This window comes from Meles meles, chromosome 12 (assembly GCF_922984935.1).
Source record: "Meles meles chromosome 12, mMelMel3.1 paternal haplotype, whole genome shotgun sequence".
NCBI classification, from domain to species: Eukaryota; Metazoa; Chordata; class Mammalia; order Carnivora; family Mustelidae; genus Meles; species Meles meles.
The window spans coordinates 70,737,373-70,760,106 of record NC_060077.1 but is presented as its reverse complement, the minus strand read 5'-3'; the positions used below and the strand labels follow the sequence as shown (position 1 = coordinate 70,760,106).

The 22,734-nt window shown below is 47.6% G+C and overlaps 1 protein-coding gene across 6 annotated transcripts in view; it reads right to left on the bottom strand.

Moving 5' to 3' along the window:
* Window positions 1-22,734, bottom strand: part of CTIF (cap binding complex dependent translation initiation factor) — a 283,525-nt gene that overhangs the window by 30,865 nt on the left and 229,926 nt on the right. For all 6 annotated transcript variants that reach the window (XM_046025092.1, XM_046025096.1, XM_046025097.1 and 3 more), the window contains one exon: window positions 7,983-8,138. In XM_046025092.1, coding sequence (XP_045881048.1) covers window positions 7,983-8,138 — 156 coding nt within the window. The remainder of the gene's footprint in view (window positions 1-7,982; window positions 8,139-22,734) is intronic.

The window sequence follows — 22,734 nt, the reverse complement described above, 5'->3', positions numbered from 1 at the left end:
TCTGGAAACAGTAAAGAATCAGGGGAGCCCCACAGCTGGGACTGGCAGAGCCAGGATTCAAACTCACAGCCAGAGAGGTTCTTCGGGTCGTGCTCTCTGGCCGTCAGTGGCTGCTCACTGAATGCACCTAAGATACAGCTACTCGCGTTTCTTAACCTTGGCTGCACACTAGAGTCACAGAGAGAGATGAATTTTCTTTTTCCCTCTCAAACCCATCCCCAGAAAGTCTGATTTGGTTGAAATGGGTCTGGGGGACGGTGAGAATTTGTACTTTTTAAAAAGCTTCCCAAGGCAAAGGGTCAGGAGTCCTGGGTTGCATGGAGAATAATTTCAAATCTCTCTGCTCCCCATTAGGGTCCATCGGTATCCTGGGCACAGCTGACCTTGGCCTCTTCTGGCCACTATGGGCCGTGCCCTGGCCCCAGCTGGGTGGCTGAAGGCGGCTCCATCTCTTGCTCTCGGGAAGGGAGGAATAGTCCCGCTGGAAAGGTACCTCTGAAGAATGTTCTGCTTGACTCTCTGAGCCCTGCGAAATAGCAGAGGATCTCCACCCACACCCACTTCATCTCAGCCTTTTCCGAGGTCAGATTTCCCCTGGAGCCAAAACAATGTGAGCAATTGAATGCACGCTCACGCAAAAAGTTAAAAAAGTGGCTCTCTCATTGTTGCACGGAGCAATTTCATTTCCTGAGAAGCCTGACTTGCTGCCCTCTGTGTCCTCCTCCCCAGCCTGTGCCTGCCGGCCTCTTCCAGGAGCCCAACCAGTTGCATCCTTGAGGGGGGTGTGCCCATCGGAGACACCCCTCAGAGGCAATTGCCCCCTCCCTGCCCTTCCTCTGGAAAAGGCAGGGAGCGGGCGGATGAGGTTTCTGGGGCCTGGAGGGAAGGAGAGTAAGGGAGCCAACCATAGGGAGGGGGTCAGAGGGAGGTGCAAAGGGATGAGAGACTCCTGGCACAGGGCACCTCCCTCCCTTTCTCCTTTCCTCCACTCTTGTCCCTGGCTTTGGCTGCCAGACTCAGAAGAGTGCAGGAGACTGGGAATCACGGGTAGAGATGGGCTGGGGGCATTAGAGACAGAAAGGATGAAGGGGAGCAGGTAGAAACAGCCCCTTAGTGCACAGGGAACGTCTGCTCAAAGGAAACAGGTGTAAGGGGTTAAAAGTCACTCTAGCATTCCCTGCCAGAGGAATTTCTGACAAAGCTCTTGAAGAAAGGCGTCCAAAGAAAAGTGTTCAGTGGTATCTTGGCAAGATCACCACTGCGTCACAGAGGTGACAGAGGAGCGGAAGGGGCCAAGAGCATTGCAGGGTCAGGAAAACCGCGGTCCCCTACCGCCGGCCCCAACCCCAACCAATTAAATGGTTGGCAAGTGGGCTCCTGCTGAGATGGGAGATGATGGCACCCTTAGCTCTGGCCACAAACACTAATTATACCCTCCTGTGGGGGGCCTATGCAGTCACAGTTTGGCTGGGGGCCTGGGCAAGATGAAGGGGTCCTTACTGCGCTACTGGAAGACAGCTGATGGGATGCTTTACTATATCTTTGTGGCTTCTTTGATTTCTTTCATTAACATTTTTCAGTTTTCAGGGTACAAGTCTTTTATTTCCTTAGTTTATTCTTAAGTATTTTACTCTTTCTCATGCTATTGTAAAGTGACTTGTTTTTCTAATTTCCTTTTCACATAGTTTGTTATCAGTGTAGAGAAATGTGGTTGATTTTCGAATGTTGATTTTGTATCCAGAAACTTTACTGAGTTCATTTATTGGTTCTAATGTTTCTGGGGGTTTTTTTGGTGGAGTCTTTAGGGTTTTCTATATATAAGATCACATCATCTGCAGACAATTTTGCTTCTTCCTTTTCAATTTGGATGTCTTTTATTTCTTTTTTCTTGCCTAATTGCTCTGGCTAGGACTTCTAATACTATGTTAAGAGGGAGTGGTAAGAGTGGACACCCTTGTCTTGTTCCTGGTCTTGGATTGGAAGACTTGATACTGTTAAAATGTCCATACTGCCCAAAGCAACCGACACATTCAGTGCAATTCTTATCAAAATCACAATGGCACTTTTTAAAGAAACAGAACTGACAATTCTAAAATTCATAGAGAGCCACGAAGGATTCATATAGCCAAAACAATCCTTAAACAATTTCTAAAAGAACAAATCAGGAGGCACCACACATCCTAATTTCAAAATATATTCCAAGGCTACGGTAATTAAAACATCCATACAGACCAACGCGACAGAATCGAGAGCTCAGAAGTAAATTCGTGCACATATGATCGACCAGTCTTCGACAAAGCACCAAGAACATGCAATGGGGAAAAGACAGACTCTTTAATGAAAGTTGCTGGGAAAACTGGATATCTACTGGCCAAAGAATGAAACTGGACTCCTCGGTTATATCATACACAAAGACATCAACTTAAAATGGATGAACACTTAAGACCTGAAGCTATAACTTCTCAAAGAAAGCGCTTCGCGACACATTGGTCTTGGCAGTGATTTCATGAATACGAAAGCAAAAAGCACAAAAAGAAACAGACAATGGAACTACACTACATCAAATGAAAATTTCTCTGCACAGCCAAAACAAAGCAAAACAAAACAAAAACCAAACAAACCCCCACAAAACAACAATACCAAAAAACAGAGTGAAAGGCAACTCACAGAATGGGAGAAAATATTTGCAAACCATACATCTGATAATGGGTGAATTTTTAAAATATATAAGGAATTCCTACAACTCAATAAGCAGAAAACTAATAACTGCATTGAAAAAAATGAGCGAAGGACTTGAATGGACATTCTTCCAGAGAGGACATACACATGGCCTGCAGGTATATGAAAAGACGCTCAATGTCAGTCATCATCAGGGAAATGCAAATCAAAACCACGTCACGTCCGTTAGGATGACCATTATTATTTGGAAAAAAAAAAAAAAGACAGGTGTTGGCAAGGATGGGGAGAAATAGTCGCTCTGAAAGATAGTAAGTAGGGAGCTTCCTTAAAAAGTTAAAAATAGAACCCTATTATCCAGCAATCTCACTTCTGAGAATTTACCTAAAAGAACTGAAATCAAGATCTTGAAGGGATATGAGCACTCCCGTGTTCACTTCAGCTCTATTCACAGCAGCCAAGATGGGAGAATGACCTAGAAGCCCATGAACAGAGCAGAGATTAAAAAGTGTGGTATATCCATACAGCTCACCCTTGAACAACGCGGGGTTTAGCGGCGCCGACCCCTGTGTCATCGAAAATCCTTATGTAATTTTCGACTCCCCCAAAACATAACTAATAGCCTCCTGTCGTCCAGAACCAATGACATCAACAGTCAATTAATGCATATTTTGTATATATATGTATTATACCCTGTATTCTTACAATAAAGTCCGCTGGCGGAACGATCACTTAGAAAACCGTCAGGTGGAGAAAATACATCAACAGCACTGGATCGTAAAAACTCCGCATCCAAGTGACCCCCCATGTTGTTCGGGGGTCGACGGTACCATTCCACTTTATAAGAGAAGGGAATTCTGCCATATGGGACAACACAGAGGAATCTGGAAGATATTATGCCAAGTGCAATAAGCTAGTCACAGAAGGACAAATACTGCATATTTCCACTTACCTGAGGTCTTTCAAACCGTCAGACTTATAGAGGCAAAGAACAGAGGTGGCTGCCAGAGGCTAGGGCCAGGTGGGTAATGTCAGTGGCTAAAGACTGGACACAAGATTTCTGTTATGTCGGATGAATAAATTTCAGGGATTCACTCATGACATGGTACCTAGAGGTAACAATACTGTCCTGTATACTTAAAAATCTGTTAAGAGAGTAGATCTCATATTAAGTGTTCTCATGATAATAAGATTTTATAAATACTAAAAAATAAAGAAAAGGGGGCTGCCTTCTTAGCTCAGTGGATAGAGTGTATGACTCTTGATCTCGGGGTTGTAAGTTCGAGCCCCATGTTGGGTGTAGCGATTACTTAAAAGAATGAAATCTTTAAAAAAAAAGTTAAAAAGAGCTCACAAAGCAAATACAAGCGGCAAACAGGAGGGCAAGGAGACTCCTGCCCCTTGCAGGCGCCAAAAATACTCTTCAATCACTTTGAAAACCCTCTTGGCAGAGCGACTGGTGTTGAAACAATAAAAAGGCTCACTGAAAATTATTCTCCATCCCTCAAAGAAAGGTCTGATCGGCACAAGTTATTTATGGCAAAAGTGGAATCAATTATCTGATGACCTATTTGGCTTCTTCTGCGTAGTAGGCGCTGGGCTGCGGACTAAAGAAACAGAAAGGTGCTTCACGAGGCCTGAGCAGAGCAGTCAGGAGCAGGGACTCCAGCACCCAGACCTGGATTCTAATATGCACTCTGCTGTGTGGCCCTGAGCAAACTGCCTGACCTCTCTGCTCTCTGACAGCTGGGGATGATCATCTTCAGAGTGTCCTCCGAGTTCAGAGAGAAAAGAATGCATGATGTGCTTTGGGCAATGCCTTCCAGAGTGTGTTGTTGTCATTATAAAATACTAAATAGATGCCAAATTACCAAATACTAAAATACTAAGATGCCATCGGAAGGCTGGAGTTGTCAGGGCCGAGTGCTGCGTCTGGCTCTTGGGAGCAGTCCCTGTGCTCCGCTGGGGGTGGGGGCGGGGAGCTTCCTGGAAGACATGGCTTGGGCTGGGCCCCGGAAGAGGTGTTTTGGCCAGGTAGAGAGAAGACTCCAAGGATGGAGTCCAAGGTCTTGAATAACCGAGAACCAGAGAGAACGGTTAATGCAACTGGGTCAGAGTGTACAAGGAAATGCCCAGGGGACTCCCGCTAAGGCAGGGCGGCTCTCAGAACCCCGGGTGACCCCCAGTCTGGAGGGGCTTTGGAGCCAAGCACGCGCTCAGTCTTAAAGGGGAGTGGAGGCCAGTGAGCCCCACGTCCAGTGAGGGTGGCCTCCGTGAGCTGAGGACCCCGAGATTGCAGTGGGACCGTGAGGATTTTGTATCTTCCTCTTAGGTTTGTTCTAAATGAGCTTTTCACACCAAGATGGCCCATGGGTCTCGTTTGAGTCAAGGCCCAGAGGAAAGGGGAGCAGGGGAAGCCAGGGAGGGTGTGCAGAAGCAAAGGGTAGAGTGACCTACAGCTGTAAGAACAGGTAATTAATTGGGTGAGTTCTGGGGCTGCTGCTTGGCTGTGGGGGACCGGAAGGGTGAGTGTGGGCCCACACTGGGATCTGGACTGAGCAGGAAGGCCTTGGGGCGCAGCTCTGGACACATCTTATTGGAGGGACTTGCGACATGACCTGGATGTATCTAGTGGGCAGCTGGAAACACAGGCCTGCGATGCTTCTAGGATTCGGAGGACCCAAGCTAGGGTAGTAGGGTGGGCATCTGGGCAGCCATCTGCTTTGTTCCAGGGGAAAAGTTTAAACTTTTCCACCACGGAGAGAGGCAGTAGCAGTAGCTTTGGCTTCTAGAAACTTCTTAGAGCTGGCCCAACCTGCTTTGGGAATGTCGGTCAGGCCTCAGTGGAAGTGTGTGTGTGTGACAGGTAAGGTAAGGGAAGCAGCAACAGGCTCTGAGAATTCAGGTGTCTGTCTCCAGGGAGCTGGGAAAGGCACAGGCTCTCCATGGGGACTGAGACAATCCCTAGGACCCTCCTTTATGTCCCCATCTCTTAAGGCCCTGTGTTAGGGAAGCTAAGAGCTCTGGATGGGTAGTGGAGCAGCCCTAGGTCAGCTCAGGCACTGAGTGGCTAGGTGTCCCAGCACAGGGCACTGAGCCTCTCTGCCCCTTTAAGACTGGCCCTAGGTCAGCCTGGAGGACACAGAGCTCTCTGAGAGCCACCCTGCCCTAGAACAAGTCCCCAAGGCATTTCCTTTCACATTCGGACCTACTTGTCCTGGTGCGCTTAGCACTCTCTCCACACCATGTCTTTCTCCCTGAGCCCCTTCAGAGCGAGCAGCGTGGTCTCCCCCTATAGAGGGGGCACCAGGGCTCAGCGCAGGCGATCTCTCCCCTGGACGACACAGCCGGAACCTGGCAGAGGCAGGATGGGAGCCCAGGGCTGGTTCTCGAACCAGCTCACCGCGGGCCTCCAGCAGAGAGCTCAGCATGTGGGGCCCTGGTTTGCCCTTTTCCACGATGGCACGAGCCCTGGATGGACTGTTTGTTCTCTGAGTTTACTGAGCGCACCGCAGGCACTCGTGTCTGTGACACTGCCCTGACAAGGGGAACGCATCAAACAAGTGTGCGCGAGGGGACGCTCTCTGTTTCCTGCGCAGGCCTCCTGGCACCTCGCGGATCTCACACCCGAATGTTCGCGCCACCTCAGGTGGTGTTAGAAGTGTCCTGGCAGCCAGGGGCCAGCGCTCAGCGGCGGCCTTGCCTCCTGCTCGGGGAAGCAGGTGACGGCAGCACCGGGAGGGGCCCAGATCACGCAGAGGGAACGTGTTGGGGCAATCCAGGTCACTGCCCTGCCTTGAGCCGGGTTGTCAGGGCCACAGGGCAACTCAGGCAGGGATCGGAGGACCCTGAGAGGCCATTGTCCAAGAGGGCTGCCTTTAGATCACTCCCCAGGGAGGCAAAAAGCAAAGCAATGGCCTCTTGCGGTACTGCGTCCTGAGCTTAGGACACGTTGAGCGCGACATACTGTCGGAGGTGGCCATTTGCTGATTCTGAGAGATAATAATGGATTGAAGCGCATCTTTAAGCAGTATGTTGGGCTCAGCGGCAGAGGCCGACGGCTTATGTCTGAGAGAGGTCTGCACATCCTGAGCTTTCCTGAGCATCCACACAGTCGGGAGCGAGCACCCGCTTCTCATAAATGGATGCTTCGAAACCATCTGGAGCGACCTTCTCCTTTCTCTTATGTTGCTCTATTATCTTCTTCCTTTGCAAAACACAAAAACGTCCCAAACCGCGCATCTCCCTCTGTAGTCGACAAGCTCCTCTTCCCTGTTGCCTTTCACAGAAACACTTCTCCAAAGACCTGTCCACACTCACACCCTCCGTCCACCGTCTTGCCCCCGCCGGCCACTCCTCCGGCTACACCCTCCCCCTGGGGGATCCCATCTGGGTTGCTTGAGCACCAAGTAAACACACACACTTCACACAAGGCTGGATTCCGAGTCCCAGGGCTGACCTCGTCCTGATTATCAGGCACTTCTACCCGAGCAACAGTGGGACAACTCTCTGGGCATGACCACCGGGTCATCCAAACACAAGAGAACCTACCTCCTGGTTTCCATCCCCACTCTGTCTCTCTTTGAGCCCTCCCCTTCCCAGAAAATGGCGCCACCAGGCCAGTGAACCAGGAACCCACATCACTTCCTCTGTTCTCCAAAACCTCAGGTCAGCAGGTCCTGTTGGCTCCCAACTCAAAAATACAACTGGAATGCAGTGCTGCTTGGTGCCCTCCAGGCTGTGTTCTGAGCCAGCGACCTCTCCCTAGATGACACCAACCGCCCTGTAACGAGCCCCTAGCTTCTGGCCCCCAAGAGGAGCCATGATGACGACCCTCTAAAGTGGACTCTATACTTGGCCGGGCAAGTACGTCACTGAACTCTCGCTCCTCAGAAGCTTCTCGGTTATTCTTACTTATTTCTCTTTCAGATGAACTTTAGAAGCAAGTATTTTAAAAAAATAAATAATTTAATGGTAAACGCATCCAGACCAAAGAACCATTCATTTAGTCAATATTTGCAGGAGACCCCCTCCCTGCAGGCAGTGTTCTAGATGATGAATTACTGAAGTCTGAGTTACTAATAATTTCCTTTGGTGGGCTTTTTCCTTCTCTATAAACTCAATCAATTAAAACCTGGCTTTAGCCAACAGAAGCATGGGAAGTCACACTCCTGTTCACCGAAGGACGGATCCCTCCGGGTGGTACGAGCCTCGCAGCTTTCCTGGCCCTTTGGAGTGTTGCTAACAGGCATTCTAGGGTGGTGTTCCCTGGCAGGGCAGTGGGTACAGCCAGGCAGGTCTCTTACCTCCCTGAGGCAGGTGTAGATGGGGCAGACGAGCACGCGGAAGGGCTCGCCCGTGCTGCTGCGCATGGTGCCGAACACCTCACACAGGAAGGTGATGAAGCCAAGCCAGCGCTCCACGTCCTGCTGCTGAAGCTCTTCCCGCACGGTGAAGTCCTTCTGTGGAGGCACAAGAGACCGAATCAGCCTTGCTGGGGTCATCCTGCTTCGCTGTGGCACCTGCCCTCTAAGGGCCGGCTCTGGACAACTAGTAAACCCCAGGCTTTCAGGAAGGTGGGATGGGTGACCCTTGGCCGGCGTGTGAGGGTGGGGCATTCACTTGTGGGTGGCAGGGGCCACCGTGACTTTTGGCCACAGCACCTCTTCTTCAGTTCCTAGATTGGGGGGGGGGTCCCTCAGCTTTGCTGCACTGGCCCTCGTGCGGAGGTGGGGGAGCGAGATGAAGGGCCGATGACTCCTTTCCCAGTTATTACCTCTCCCGTTCAACTCCGTGTGCCTAAACCACCTCCCTTTGCTAATCCCCAGTGCATGCCCTCTGCATGAGGGAGGGAACCAGAGCATAGCCCTGCACGTCAGCGATCAGAGACTGAGGCCCATCGTGGCTCGAGCACTGGGCTAGAGGCAGCTAAGGCCCCTGTCTGAAAGGGGCGTGGAGACTTTCATTCATCCTCTCTAACAGCACTATTGCCCCATTGTGCGCCAGGCACTGTGTTAAGGACTAGGAAATGACACGTTCACTGATAACTGTGATACGAGAGAAGGTATCAAAGCCACTGTGGGGTCCAGGTGAAAGGACTTTGGGACCTCAGAGGCAGACATTGTCACTTTGAATGGGAAATCAAGGCCATGGAAGAGCTGGATGCTGACCCAGGAATGTGGGGCACTTCAGGTGGAGAGAACAACGATGTGGGGAGGGTAACGTGGGTGTTTGGGAAATAGGGAGGTAGAAGGCAGTCTGGGTCCTACACGGGTGGTGTAGATGGGAAAAAACCGGAGGCAGGGATGAGAAAGAGGGTGGGGCTAGAGTATGGATGATTGAATCCAGCCAAGGAACTGCACTGAGAAGGTTGTGTGTTGGTCATGAAAGGCCATGGTCACGTCTATGCTCCTTACAAGGGTAATATGGCATGGATGCGGAGACAAGAAGGCGGCCCCCGCCAAAGTGCAGGCTGAATGGAACTACACTCTCTGGCGTTTGAGAGAGAAGAAACTGTAGTTTAGATTATATTCAGAAACACATTTCCTCTACCTCTAGTCTTCGGGTTTGGCCACATGACTTGCTTTGGCCAATAGAATGCAGCAGAAGTGACGGGGGCCAGCCTGATCCGAGGCCTTAAGAGGCCTTATGTAGCCATGCTTACTCTCCTGTGTTTCTCCCGTTGGCATGAGAGACCATCTCTGGGTCGGTCTGATGGTCTCAAAGGGAAGACGAGAGACATGTGAAGCAGGCCCCCCCGCCCAGCCTAGACGAGATCAGCGGCCCCCAGCCAGCCCGCACACACATAATCTAACTATAACACAACACTGCGTGCCACGAGGATTTCTGGGGTTGTCTCTTGAGCCGCACTAGCTGCCTGATACAGGATGGGCACAAGAGACATTGCCAAGATAAAGAGTCGCCATGCGATGGATTTCAGGGTTGATGGAAAAGGAAGACGCAAAGATGACAACAAGATTCTGGGTCTGGGTGACTGTGCCACCAAGAGGAATAGGACACTTTACGGAACAAGATGTAGAACATGCCACATGCCATCCCCACCATCCAGTACCCCTCCTCACCGCGTATTTTGGCTGAGCATTCTCCTGGTTGCCCGAATCTTGGAATCCCCAGAGAAGGAAGATCTTCTCGGAAGACTTAGTTAATGTCTGTCCCTTATGTAGGCTGGAAGGGCTATCTAGAAACCTCAAAGGTCAGATGGGGTCTCAGCCTCCTCGGCTGGCCAATTTGGGGCTGGAAGAGAAGATGTCCAAGAGATGTCCCTCCGGTTCCTGCTTTTGGTGAGTCTGGGTCATGGCTTATACACGTCAGAGTTTCACCAGTTTAAAGTGTGTGTGTGTAGAAAGGGAGAGCAGCGACAGCCCACTCCTTACACACCAGACACTGAGCCAAGGACCTGAACTGTAACGTCTCGTGTAAACGTCACAGTGATCCCATGAGGCAGGTCTTACTATTGTCCCATTTTAGAGATGATGAATCTGAGGTTAGAGAAGTTACCCAACTTGCCCACGGCTACGTGGTAATGGTAGAGCTGGGATTTGAACCAAGACCTGCCTACTCTGGACACCAAGCTTCTTCCCCACTTCTTTTCTCATGGTGTTTTTAAACTGGAAAAGTAGCACCTCAGAGCCTAAGCTCTTACTCACTTTGTGTCCGAATTTTCCAATAAGCCATTTGTTTGTACTGCCCCCGGAAGTCCACTCAAGCTCACAGATCTCATGGGCCCCACACCGACCCTCGGGCCTCCTGCCTCCCCACTCACTTCGCACCGAAATGTCTCCTTGTGTACAACTGTGGTTTGCCAGTGCTCAGAGCTCTCCCACCCTGGAGCCTGAGAGAGGGCAGTGTCCCTGGAGGAGTCCCCTGGGATTAGCCAGGAACTCCAAAAGTAGTGGGGTCTCCTTCCTAGTATAGAGCCTGGAGCAGGGAGCCCACAGGGGTTGCCCTATGGTTCTTGAGGTGCCCGTGAATGAATGAATGACCTTACCCACCACCCTAAGGCCTACAAAGGGTCCTGGACTGCTGGCCTTGAAGTCATGAGTCTTTAGGTAGTTCCACCATCATTAGCCCGTGTTTATCTCACTATATCCTTACATGGTCAGAGCAGAGGCAGGCATTAGCATTCTCATTGTAGAACGGGGGAAACTGCAGCACAAAGTGGTTAAAAGACCTGACCAAGGTCACTTAGGACTAGAATCTTAAGAATCGAATGTGGGTTAAAGGTTCTTGCCCCTGGGTGATACTGGAGGCACCCAGAGGAACTTCGAAGCTATAGAAGCTTGGACTCTGCCGCACAGAGGCTTGTGTAGCTGGCCACGGGGTGGCGGGGGGCGGGGGCTGGACACTGGTCATGTGTGAGAGCCGTCCAGGTGATTCCAGTGTGCGGTCATGGCCGAGAACCACACGTCCAGGCTTTTGTAGGTGCCGACTTGGGAGTTCAAATGGGGCCCCTCACCAGGGCCCGATTTGTCCCTTTCCCATCTCCTATAAAAATACCCAAGCAGGCACATGTAGAAGCAGAAAGCCCCACAACAACGCCGAGAAGGAAGATAACAGTTCACCCGCAGCCTCCTCACCAGACTGGGGAGGTAACACCAAGAACACAAGCGCTATCACCAAGAAGCTCTAGTTCCCCAGAGCAGCTTGGCCTCCCACCCAGAGCACCAAAGGTTAGGGGTAGATAGACTGGTAGGTAGCTTGACCTTCAGCTTCTCCCTGTCCGCCCCTGGCTGGTAGGCGGTCTGGGATTACTTGCAAACCCCATCCTGTGCACTCAGACAGCTCCTAGCAGCACTGCTCTTGCTCTGGTCCCTGGGGATTTGGGGGCCGCAGGGACCCTGTGCACTCAGAGGTGCGTTGCTCTCAGGCAAAGCCCTCTCCCGCAGGGGAAGGCTTGGGGCAGTGCGTACCAGAAACCAGAGTTTTAAAAAATAACTGCATCTGATCAAAGAACTAGAGCTTGACTCAATTTCCTCTTGATAATCGGAGGCGTCGAGAGAGGACTCTGTTTGGGGCTAGCAACATGCACTAGAAAACCGAACACCTGCTAAATGTTGGAAATCAAACTTGGGTCGTGCACACGAAGGCCCCCACGCAGAGGGAGACTCTACAGTTGCCGCAGCATGACATTGAGACGTCCAAGGTCGACCCATACAGCTAACCCTGAAACCAAGCCGAGCCTTCATCATTCAAGGGTAAGGGATGAGAAAAGCAATACGCCATCTACAGGAAAATCCTGCACAGCAGAGTAGGGGGCTGCTAGCTACCCCGAAGACCGAATGGAAAGGCATAGCTTTGAAAATGATAACAATATACCGAGAAGAAATAAAATGAAAGACTCCAGAATAAAATATGTGGGCTTTTAGGTCCATAAGAACAACAGCATGGATTCTGTGACACGTGGAGAGGCATTCGAAAGAAGGGACACTCAGCTCGCTAAAAGGCCTCCAATGAGATGAAGTGTAAGACGGGAGCTGGCCTTTCGGGGACAATGAGAGGTACACAGCGACACAAAAGCAGGAGCCAGAGGCAGTGCAGGACAGAATGTGCGCTGCAGAAAAAGTCCCACATAAGACAGCCAGAAAGTTGAAGACAAGGATAAACAGATGAAAAAGAAGAGGAAGAGGAGAAGACTGAGTGGAGGCTTTCAAAAGGATCCCAGAATACAGGGACTAAAGAGAGCAGAGGGAAACACTTTGAGTTGAAAACCAAAAGCCAAAGAAGAACACACTCTTCAGGCAGAAAGGGCTCACAGCCTCCCGGAACCCCACCATGGATACTTAGCAGGAGAATTTTCTTTTTGAATTTCAAGAAAAAGAAAAATTCTAAAAACAGCGTTGAAGGGGGCGGGAAACCCCTAGGTTTCTTACAAAGGAACAAAAATATGGTTGGCCTTATATTTCTGTATTTGATGTTAAAATTCAGAGACACTGAGACAACATTTTCCCTTGTCTGTGGGGAAAAGAACACACAGCTGCGAGTGAAAGCAGGAGAAACGCATCTTACATAATAAGCAAAGGTTTTTCAAAGTTCTACCTACATGCTTATCTTAAAAAAAAAAGTCAAACTGGCGTAGCCGCCATGGAAAACAGTATGGCGGTCCTTCAAAAAATTAAAAATAGGGGCACCTGTGTGGCTCAGTGGGTTAAAGCCTCTGCCTTTGGCTCAGGTCATGATCCCAGGGTCCTGGGGTCAAGCCCCGCATCAGGCTCTCTGCTCAGCGGGGAGCCTGCTTCCCTTCCTCTTTCTCTGACTGCCTCTCTGCCTAATTGTGATCTCTGTCTGTCAAATAAATAAAATCTTTAAAAAAAATTAAAAATAGAAGTACTCTATGATCCAACAGTTCCACTTCTGGGTATATCCCCCAAAGAACTAAAAGCAGGATCTTGAAGAGCTATTTGTATATGTGTGTTCATAGCAATACTAGTCATAAGAGCCCAGAGGGGGAAGCGACCCAAATGTCCCACCAATAGATGAACAAAATGTGGTAAGTGTATGCAATGGAATATTATTCAGTCTTAAAAAGGAAGGAAATTCTGACATATGTTACAACACAGGTGAACCATGAGGACATTATGCTAATTGAAATATACTAGCCACAGAATGACACATACTGTAGGATTCTACCCACACAAGCATCCAGAGAAGTCAAAATCACAGAAACGGAAAGTAGGATGGTGGTTGCCGGTGGCCAGGGACAGAGGGGACTGGAGGATTGTCTAATGGGCTAGAGTTTCAGTTGCATAAGATGAAAAAGTTTTGGAGGTTGGGTGTATAAAATGTGACTACATTTAACATGACTGAACCACATACATATAACCAGTTGAAATGGTAAATCTTACTTAGGTGGTGCTTTCTTTGGCCACAATTAAAAATTATTCAAAATTTAAAAACTTTCTTAAATGCATGCCTAGCCAACAAAATTTAGACTCAGTTTGAGGAAATCATGGTATAGAAGGACCAGAAGTGAAAACGGAAACCAGGTAGACTTACAGACTTAACAAGATAACTAATTATAGCTTTGGTTGTAAGACAGAATCAAAAGCTGAAAATAGCCCTGGAAAGAGAAGTTATTAAATCTTTAAATGTAATCTGAATAAGAATTTTATAGTAGTACTGATTTAATAATCTAAGATTAACTCATTGAGGACCTATACGTACTGGTGGGAGAGGAACAGAAGATGGTAAACAAACACATTTCATAATTAAGACCAGAAGGATTCAGAAGTTATTGATTCTTTCTTAAGTATGGTAATCATAGAAGTTAAAGTATACCTTTAAAAGTATTAAAAGTAAACACTAGTAACCATGAACAGAACTGAAAACAGGATATATAAAATAAATGGATGGGTAAAAATAATTGTGGGCAAAAAAAAAATTAAAGCACTAGTAAAATCAAAGTAGTTTTCAAGGTAACAATCATTAAATAAGATAAAAAAGGTTATGTATAAATAAAATTACATTCATAGTACATTAAAAAAAGATTATACACTGCATAGCATAGACTCAAAATACATAAAACAAAAGCTATTGAAACATAAGGAAAAAACAGGAAGAATAGCATCTGGAAATGAAACTGTTAGTATTTGATGGCTGATTAACAAAATTTAACTACTTAGCTGATTTAAGTAATGTAATTAGTAAGACTAAATTGAAACTGGCCTCATGTAAGCTATGATTCACACTAAATTTCAAAGCACAGAAATCTCCAGGTTAAATACTTGGGCCAAGAATTAAGAACAATTAAAAAGTAGCCAACCACTTGGATGTTTCAAAATAGTCTCCCAAAGGGGGTGACTGGGGGGGCTCAGTGGTTTAAGTGTCCAACTCTTGATTTCAGCTCAGGTCATGATCTCAGGGTCTTGGATTGAGCTCCATGTTGGGCTCTGTGCTGGGTGCGGAGCCTGCTTGCTTAAGATTCTCTCTCTCCCTCCACCCCCTCCCATCTAAAAGGAAAAAAATGTCACCCAAAGACAGGTGGAATAAAGATATAATCAAATATATGATATAGGTTAGGAAATAAAGAATTATAAGAACTTGTGGGATGTAGTCAAAGCTATAACGAAAGGTAAATTTATAGCCTTAAGTATTTTGGGTATTACAAAGGGAAGCAAATACATGATCTAAACCTGTGCTGTCCAGTATTGTAGCCACTAGCCACATAGAACTACCGGGTGCTTGAAATGTGCCTATACAAACAGATATTCTCTAAGTGTAAAAGAGATAGGAGTTTTTGAAAGCTTAGTATGAAAGAATGTAAAATGTCTCCTATTTTAAAAATATCAATTACATGATAAAATTTCGGATATACTGGGTATAATAATATATTATTAAACTTGAAATGACATATGCAGGGGCGCCTGGGTGACTCAGTCAGTTAAGCATCTGACTCTTTTTTTTTTTTAATATTTTATTTATTTGACAGAGAGAAATCACAACTAGGCAGAGAGGCAGGCAGAGAGAGAGGAGGAAGCAGGCTCCTGGCAGAGCAGAGAGTCCGATGTGGGGCTCGATCCCAGGACCCTGGGATCATGACCTGAGCCGAAGGCAGAGGATTTAACCCACTGAGCCACCCAGGCGCCCAGCATCTGACTCTTGATTTTGGCTCAGGTCATGATCTCAGGGTACTGGGATTGAGCCTTATGTCAGGCTTCACGCTCACTGGGGCATTGACTTGAAATTCTCACCCTCTCCCCCTGCCCCCCCCCCATGCTCCTCTCTCTCTCAAATAAATAAATCTTAAAAAAAAAAAAATACATATGTGGATCCCATACTTCTACTGACTACTGTTAATCTATACATTTGACTAAAAAATTAGAAAGCCACCAGTAACTAAGGAAGTATATGAAAAGATGTAATACAGATAAAACCAGAAACTAATTAATTAGAAAACAGAGAAAAGAAATTTTGTAAAATCAAGAAATGGAAATAAAATGAGAAATATGATAAAAATATTAAAAAGAGACATATAGTAGATTAAAAAGTACAATAAAAGCTATTTACAACTCTATGCTGAAGATTCTGGGAAAAAAATGATAAAATAGGAAATGTTTTAAAAAATAAGTATCATCAACTTTACTAAAAAAATTTTTAAAAGGCCAGAAAAGACTAAAAATCATAAAACAAAATGAAAAGTTCTGAATTAGGAGATCTCTAAAGTTATGATTTTGATAGGTAAGTTGATTTAAATTTTCAAAAAATTATATGGCTGGTCTGCTATGTAGACTGATCTAGAACATAAAAAAGATAAATTTTTCCTTGATAGGAAATTACAAACAAGAAAGTCTATGGGCTTATCTTTCTAATCTGAGTAGATGTGAAAGTCCTAAATGAAATGCTAGCAAATGGATCCATTATAACCAAGTAGATTTTATCCCAGAAAGGCAAGGATGATTTAGTATTATGAAATCTATGAACATAATATATTACGTCAATAGGCCTGATTAAAAAATTGTAGCAACTTCCATGACCCTTGGAAGGAAGGAGATAAATGATTTGATCTGATTACACAAATGAAAAACCCAAGAGAACTCTCTAATAAAGATTAGAATTAGCATGAGCATTTAGCCACTAATTAATTAATAAGCATATTTAGATGCAAAATTAGTATACAAAAATCAACAGCTTTTTAAATGATAGAATTCACCAGTGAGATATTTTAGTGTGCCAAAGCTCATTTATTAAAGCAATAAAAACACTTACCTAACATTATTTAGGAATGTGCAAAACTTCTATGAAGAAAATCGCTAAACAAAACTGTGAGATTTTGGACAAAGTCTTCAACAAATGAAGAAACACGTAATATTCCTTAATGGGTAGACAGCATTATAAAGATGCTGATTCTCCTTGAAGTAATTCATAGGTGTAACTCCAGTTTGTACTCCATATTCCAGGGGGAATTTTTGGAGGCAAAGGGGGAATGGATTGCTTGAAAAAAAATAATCCTAAAAGTAATCTGAAAGAGTAATGAGGCAGGGGGAGAGGGAACCTGGGTAGCTCAGTTGGTCAGGTGTCTTGGGACTCGAGTTCTGCACAGGTCAAGATCTCAGGGTTGTGAAATTGAGCCCCACCTTGGGCTCTGTGCTGAGTGTGGAGCCTGCTGGATTCTCTTTCTCCCTCTCCCACTGCCCCTTCCCCATCATATCTTTGAAAAACAAAAGAGTAATAGGGGGAAATAGCTAAAATCAAAACTGTAAAGAGTAGTATTATGTTTCACTTATCCTAAAGTTTTACTAATGAAAAGGGTGAGGAACCGATATCAGAGTGGACAGCTAGATGACATAGCCTAGAAACACGCTCAGCATCCGTAAGGACTTATCACATGGTCCCCAGGGACCCCAAATCGGCAAAGGGAGCATTATTCACTGCACGTACAGCTGTCTAAGTATTGGGGTGGGGGGAGAAGGGGGGTAATAATTCAGAGTTTCCCTTCACACTGAGCCCTAAAATGAATGCCAGATGAAATAAAGAGGTAAATGTTAAAGAGAAAAAGAAGACTAACCATAAGAATTTGATAGAGAATCACATTTCTGGATGGAGGGGGGCTTTCTACATCCACACAAAAAAGAAATGCATCAAAATACTGCAAACACATTTAGGAGGCAATTAACATTCCGGGAGGAATGTCCGCAATAAATGTGACAAAGGGTAAGAGCCTTAACCTATAAATAGCTTGATCAAATTTGTAATAAAAATACTAAATCCCTCATGGACAGATGGGGAGAGGCCATTAAAAAGACAATTCATATATCAAAACATAAATTGCTGATAAATGAATGAAACAAATTAATTAGATCTCTGTAGCATTCAAATGAATGAAAATACTATTTTCTTCCTACTTACTATCTTAATATATTAAAACCCAGTAATTGTCAATCGTGGGGAGGATGGAGGGAAACAGACACTCTCATATACGCAGTGCCAGTTGGTTATATTTTTCTAAAAAAATCTTAAAATAAGTCTTCGAAGTGTTCTTATTGTCTGATCTAGTAATTGCATTTTGGGATAATTACCATAAGGCAATAGTTAAATGTAACAGGAAAAATAAGCTTAACACACACAATTCAACAACCTAAGCATCCCACAATAGGGGAATGATTAGGTCAATGATAATCCTTGCACCCTTTAAAAATTATATGTTTATGAGAAGTTTACAACAGCTGGGAAAAATGGCTCTATGACACTAAGTGAGAAAAGCGAAAACAAAATTGCGTGTACTCTGTCATCTCATCCAAGATTAGAATGATTAGATCAGAATTAGAATCTCATCTAAAAATCACCCCACGATTTCTTTTTTTAAAGGAAAAAGTTGAGAAACATCCAAGGTATGAACAGTCCTTGTTTCTCAGTAAATGTGAAAGTCTACTTTGTATGGATTTATGAATGACCTTTATTTTTTTACTTTTTGTTATCTTCTGAATGTCTCTGTTTTTCTGTGAACATGTTTTATAATCAGAAAAGCAGTTACTTGGGAAGAAATTGGTGGTTTGTGACCCTTTTCCTTGATTTTTTTTTTCTTCTTTTTTTATGAGGACAGAGGAGTTCCCGGAGTGATCTACAGGTTAGCGTTGACTTTCACTGGAAGTGTGAGGAAATGGATTGTGAACAGGCCCAGCTCTGAGGCCACCACAAACTAGCCGTGTGTCTCCTCTGGGCACACAGGCTCCAGGCTGCCAGCTTTTCCACTGGAACAACGAGCTCTTTTCTGCCAGCCGAAACCAGCCGTCCCCTGGGTCTCTGATCTGCCTTCAACATCAGCTTCTTGCATCCAGAACCAGCAAGGGGCCTCAGATCGGTGGCAACCATTTCAAAGTTGGGTATTTGGCTCTGGGTTCTCATCTGACCAGCAGGCTCCCTCCCTGCAACCCCTAGTGCCTTTCCCCCAACTTGAAGGCTACCATTTAAGCCCTGTTTCCTGCCTAAAACTATTTATTGACGTACTGCTATTTCCTGCACCGACCACATCAATAAACCCTGAAAGCCATTCAGTGGCTCAGGTTTCTCAAGGCATGCTGGGAAATTCTTCCCCCGCTCTGGATAACCACATGAACTCTGGCATGATAGAGTCCTGTGGTCAAGCCAAAAACAGCTGCGCCCAGGCATAGGGGGAAAACACCCCCCCTCCCGCCCCCAGCCAGCCACTACTTTGGGGAGATGCTGCTCCCAGCAAGCCAGCGGAGGTAGGAGTTAAGGCACAAGGATCACACTGTATTCTGACACTTCCCGGAGTCGGCGGACGGCCCCTCCGATCCCTGCAACCTCACCATCATTTCCTTCTCCTTCTTTGAAAACAAATGACCCAGGGAAATTTGCCCGTCCACACTCTACATCCCCAGCAACTCTGGTTTGTTTCTGGGCGGAGAGGTGGCTGCGGCTGGGCTGCCATCTCCCCAGCGGGGAGGAGAAAGTGCACTTTTATTTACTTCTGGCAGGAAGTTTCTTTTTCCTGGAGAAGTTGGGATGAGATGTGGGAGGGAGAGGGGCTGAGGAGCTGGTGACAGCCCGGCAGCAGTGAGTCGGTCTCGGTCCTCCTCCGTGTCCATTGGTTGGAGGGCTGAACAGGAGGATTTGATGGAATTCTTTATATTGGAAAGACAAAGATCATTTTCAAATAGGAGGTGCTCTATTTTTGTTTGGCTCAAACTTTCACTTCCTTCAGGTTTCCGCTTCAGGGTCAGCTCCTCAGGGAGGCCTCCTCCAACTGCGTCTCTAAAGTAACAGCCCTCCCAGGGGCAGAGGCAGGGGAATTCCCAAACCTAGAGCTGGTCTGGAGGGGAACTCAGAGACTGGCTAGATCAATCTTCCCTGGCCTGAGACAGAGAATTCTGGGCGTGCCATTTTCTGTCCTTTCCTGGGACCTTCAGGCTCCAGCAAACACCTCTGAATCCCTATGAAAAGGGATTTGGGGACGTTAAGCCACCTCGAGTTGGTTTCTTTGACTTAGGACCAAAAGCACTGATCGTTGTGACAACAAGCCCATCTTCTGTGATTGAATAACGAACAGATCCCTGAGCCCCAGGCAGGAGGACAAAATGGGGCTGGGAGCCAGGGATCAGAACGCGTGGCTGGGCAGAGGTGGTAAGGAGAGTGGGCTGAGGCTGGGTGGGCTTGCTTCCATCACAATCCCGGGTCAGGAGAGGAGGAGAAGGGAGGAGGGATCATCTGGTAGGCATCTGTGTCTTGGGTAGTCCTCCTTGGGCAGCCCCCACACCCTGCCCTTAGCATACCCACTCAGGGCAGCATCATGGAAGGTTCACCCATGGAAGGATCATGACTAGGTTAGAGAGACCTTCTTAGTTTCGAGGAGTGGCATATGCAATGTATCTGGTGCACAGCAGGTTTTTAACAAGTGGCAGAGGGACCTCTTGGTCATTGCAACCTGAGTCATTCTGTCCACCAAGGCTGGCCCCAGACCTGGTCACTGCCCTCTGCCTCCCATCCTTCTGGCAGGCTGTGGGTGCAGCCCCACACAAGAGATGTGCTCACCCGGCTGCACCCACAGCTGGGCATCACGGCCACAGTGTGGCCACAGCTGCTAGTCTTGGCTCAGTCTTCTTAGGCATGGAGGTCCGGCCCTGGGGATTTAGCAAAACCTCGACTCTGGAACAGCGCTAATCTGACCTGCGGGGCACTCGGGCTCCCGCTGCAGTCTGCTGCGGCTTCCCATTTCATCCGGAGGGAGAGGGCGCCCCAGAGACTGGTGTGAGCCTGGGGCTGCAGCCTCCACCCCACGACTGATTGCTTGCCTTGATTTCTGATGTCTGCTGGGCCCTGCACGGCTCCTTGCCTTTGGACATGTCCTTTCCCACTCCAGGCTGGACTTTTCCCTGAGTATCCCTGACTTCCCTGGCGCATGGACCAGACATCCACCCACGTGATGCCAAAGCCGTCTCCAACTAGCACATGGCCTGAATTGCCTTATAGGAGGGGTGGGCGTGGGGTCCAAGGACATAGCTGGTTCCCGGGGGCACACACAATGCCAGAGCTGGCCCTCTCCACTCTTGCCTCTGCCTGTCTTGGTTTTGTGCATTTAGACCACTGTCTCTCCTGCCAGGGTCTCCTTTTGTAATGGCAAAAGCCAAAGATGGGGGTCAGTAGCCCCCAATCTCTATCATAACGGCTTGTGAGCCAAAGGAAGACAGATCTCCCTCTCTCCTCGTGTCTAAACCACAAATCCCAGGGACAGATTCTGATTGGCTCTGCTTGTCACATGACCATTCCTCAGACCAATCACGTGGATGTGGAGATGGGGTTCCCTGATTTGCCAGACCCAAGTGGCCAGTTCTGTGGCTGGGTGGGTGGGGTGCTGTGACCGGCCCCAGACAGAGAGAACAGCTGTCCCATGAAAATATAGACCGGGGTCTGGGACCATCGCTGTGGCTTTCACACATGCCTGAAACACTCTTGGTCATCGTGTCAAATTCTCTGCATGTTGGTGGTGACTACCGCCCTCTGAGTCCCACCGGAAAGCATGAAGAGAGAGTAACATTATTGGATGAGTTCGAATCTGCTCTAATCAGTAGAGATGAAAATCATGCCCCAAATCCCAGCCCTTCAACTATTAATAATAATAATAATAATAATAATAATAATAATAATAAAAATCTCTGCAGACATTGTCTGTCACTGATGGTTCATGGCACTGTGGCTGAGAGTGCATCCTTTCTGGCACTTGGCTCCAGGTGAAAGGAACATGCTGTGGCTGGGAACAGCCATCAGCCACTTGCAGCTGAATCTAGAACATTCTGGAGACATTTTCCAAGGCTCCCAGGGTGTGAGCACCCAGAATATTTCTGGCTTGGCAAAATCAGGTCAGGTTGGCTCAGCTCGGCTGATCTGCATGAGGGGGGGTGGGAAGCAGCGGCACTGGGGTGCAGTGGGGAGAAGCCGAGAAGCTGGGCTGATTCAGTGGGAATTCTGTCTCACACTTCTGCAGGCGTGAAGCCTCATTATCAGGCGAGGGGGAGCCAGCACCTGCTGTAGCTGTGGCCTTGAAAAGCCCTCAGAAGAGGCTGAAAGTTTTCCTTTCAGCCTGAGCAGGCAGAGAAGGCTGCTGTTGGACAGATAGGAACACCAGTGGATGGGCAGGAAGGCCTCTGAATGGGGTGGCATAGGATTCATTTAGCCTCAGGAAGACGCCCGCAGGTGCTTGCCAAATACAGGTGAGTCGGAGCCCTGGAGTCTCCTGGGGCAGCCCTCAGTAACCAGACACTCAGTAGATTGCACGGGAGGTCCCCTGGTGGCCAGGCTGACTTTGGGGTAAAAGGACCACCCGACATTTACGCGTCACTTTTCTTTTCAAAGAACTTCCTAAAAATGTTCCTGCCTCCTCCTCCCACAGCATCTCACACTTCTAAGGCTGGTAGGGCCAGGACCCAGGTCTCTGATTTGGCTTCTGGGGCTCCTTCTTCCCCAAAGGCATCCTGTGCGCCAAGGCTTGCCTGTAGACAGGACAGATGCCTGCCTCTGCCCTGCCTTTCCCCGTAGCTCCCTCCAGACGAGAGGGCCCACCTGTCAGTCTGCAGAGCCCAGTTTCCCCTCTGTCTGGCTGCCATCCTGCCCAGAGAGTGGCCGTGGGCATGTCATCACTGGGGTCTGGCCCGGCCCAGGTAGGTCTTACCCATGACGCAGGGCTCTCTGTGGGGAAGGAGGGGGCGTGCTGAGCTCCAGCAGTAGGCTGACTGGAAAAGAAAGGGGCAACCAGTCTGGTTTGGGCGGGTCACCGTGCAACTATCGGGCCTGTCTGCACCTCTGTTTCCTTATCTGTAAAATGGAAAGAGACTATGCGACTGGTACAAGGTCAGCAGGGTGACGGAGTGACAAACAGGTGTGAAACCCTGGGGAAGTCGCTGAGAGCCCTCCCTAACTAGGACAGGGTTACGGTGCCCATGTTCTACAATTTTAGGAACAAGGCACATAGGGGACAAGTGCCCTGTCCAAGGGTTTCCATGTGAGGAAAGTGGGATTGGGCGAGAGGGGCACAGAACATAGGTCTTCCAGCTTTTGGAGGTTGCTAGGGTCTGCTCGCAGAGTTTCTGC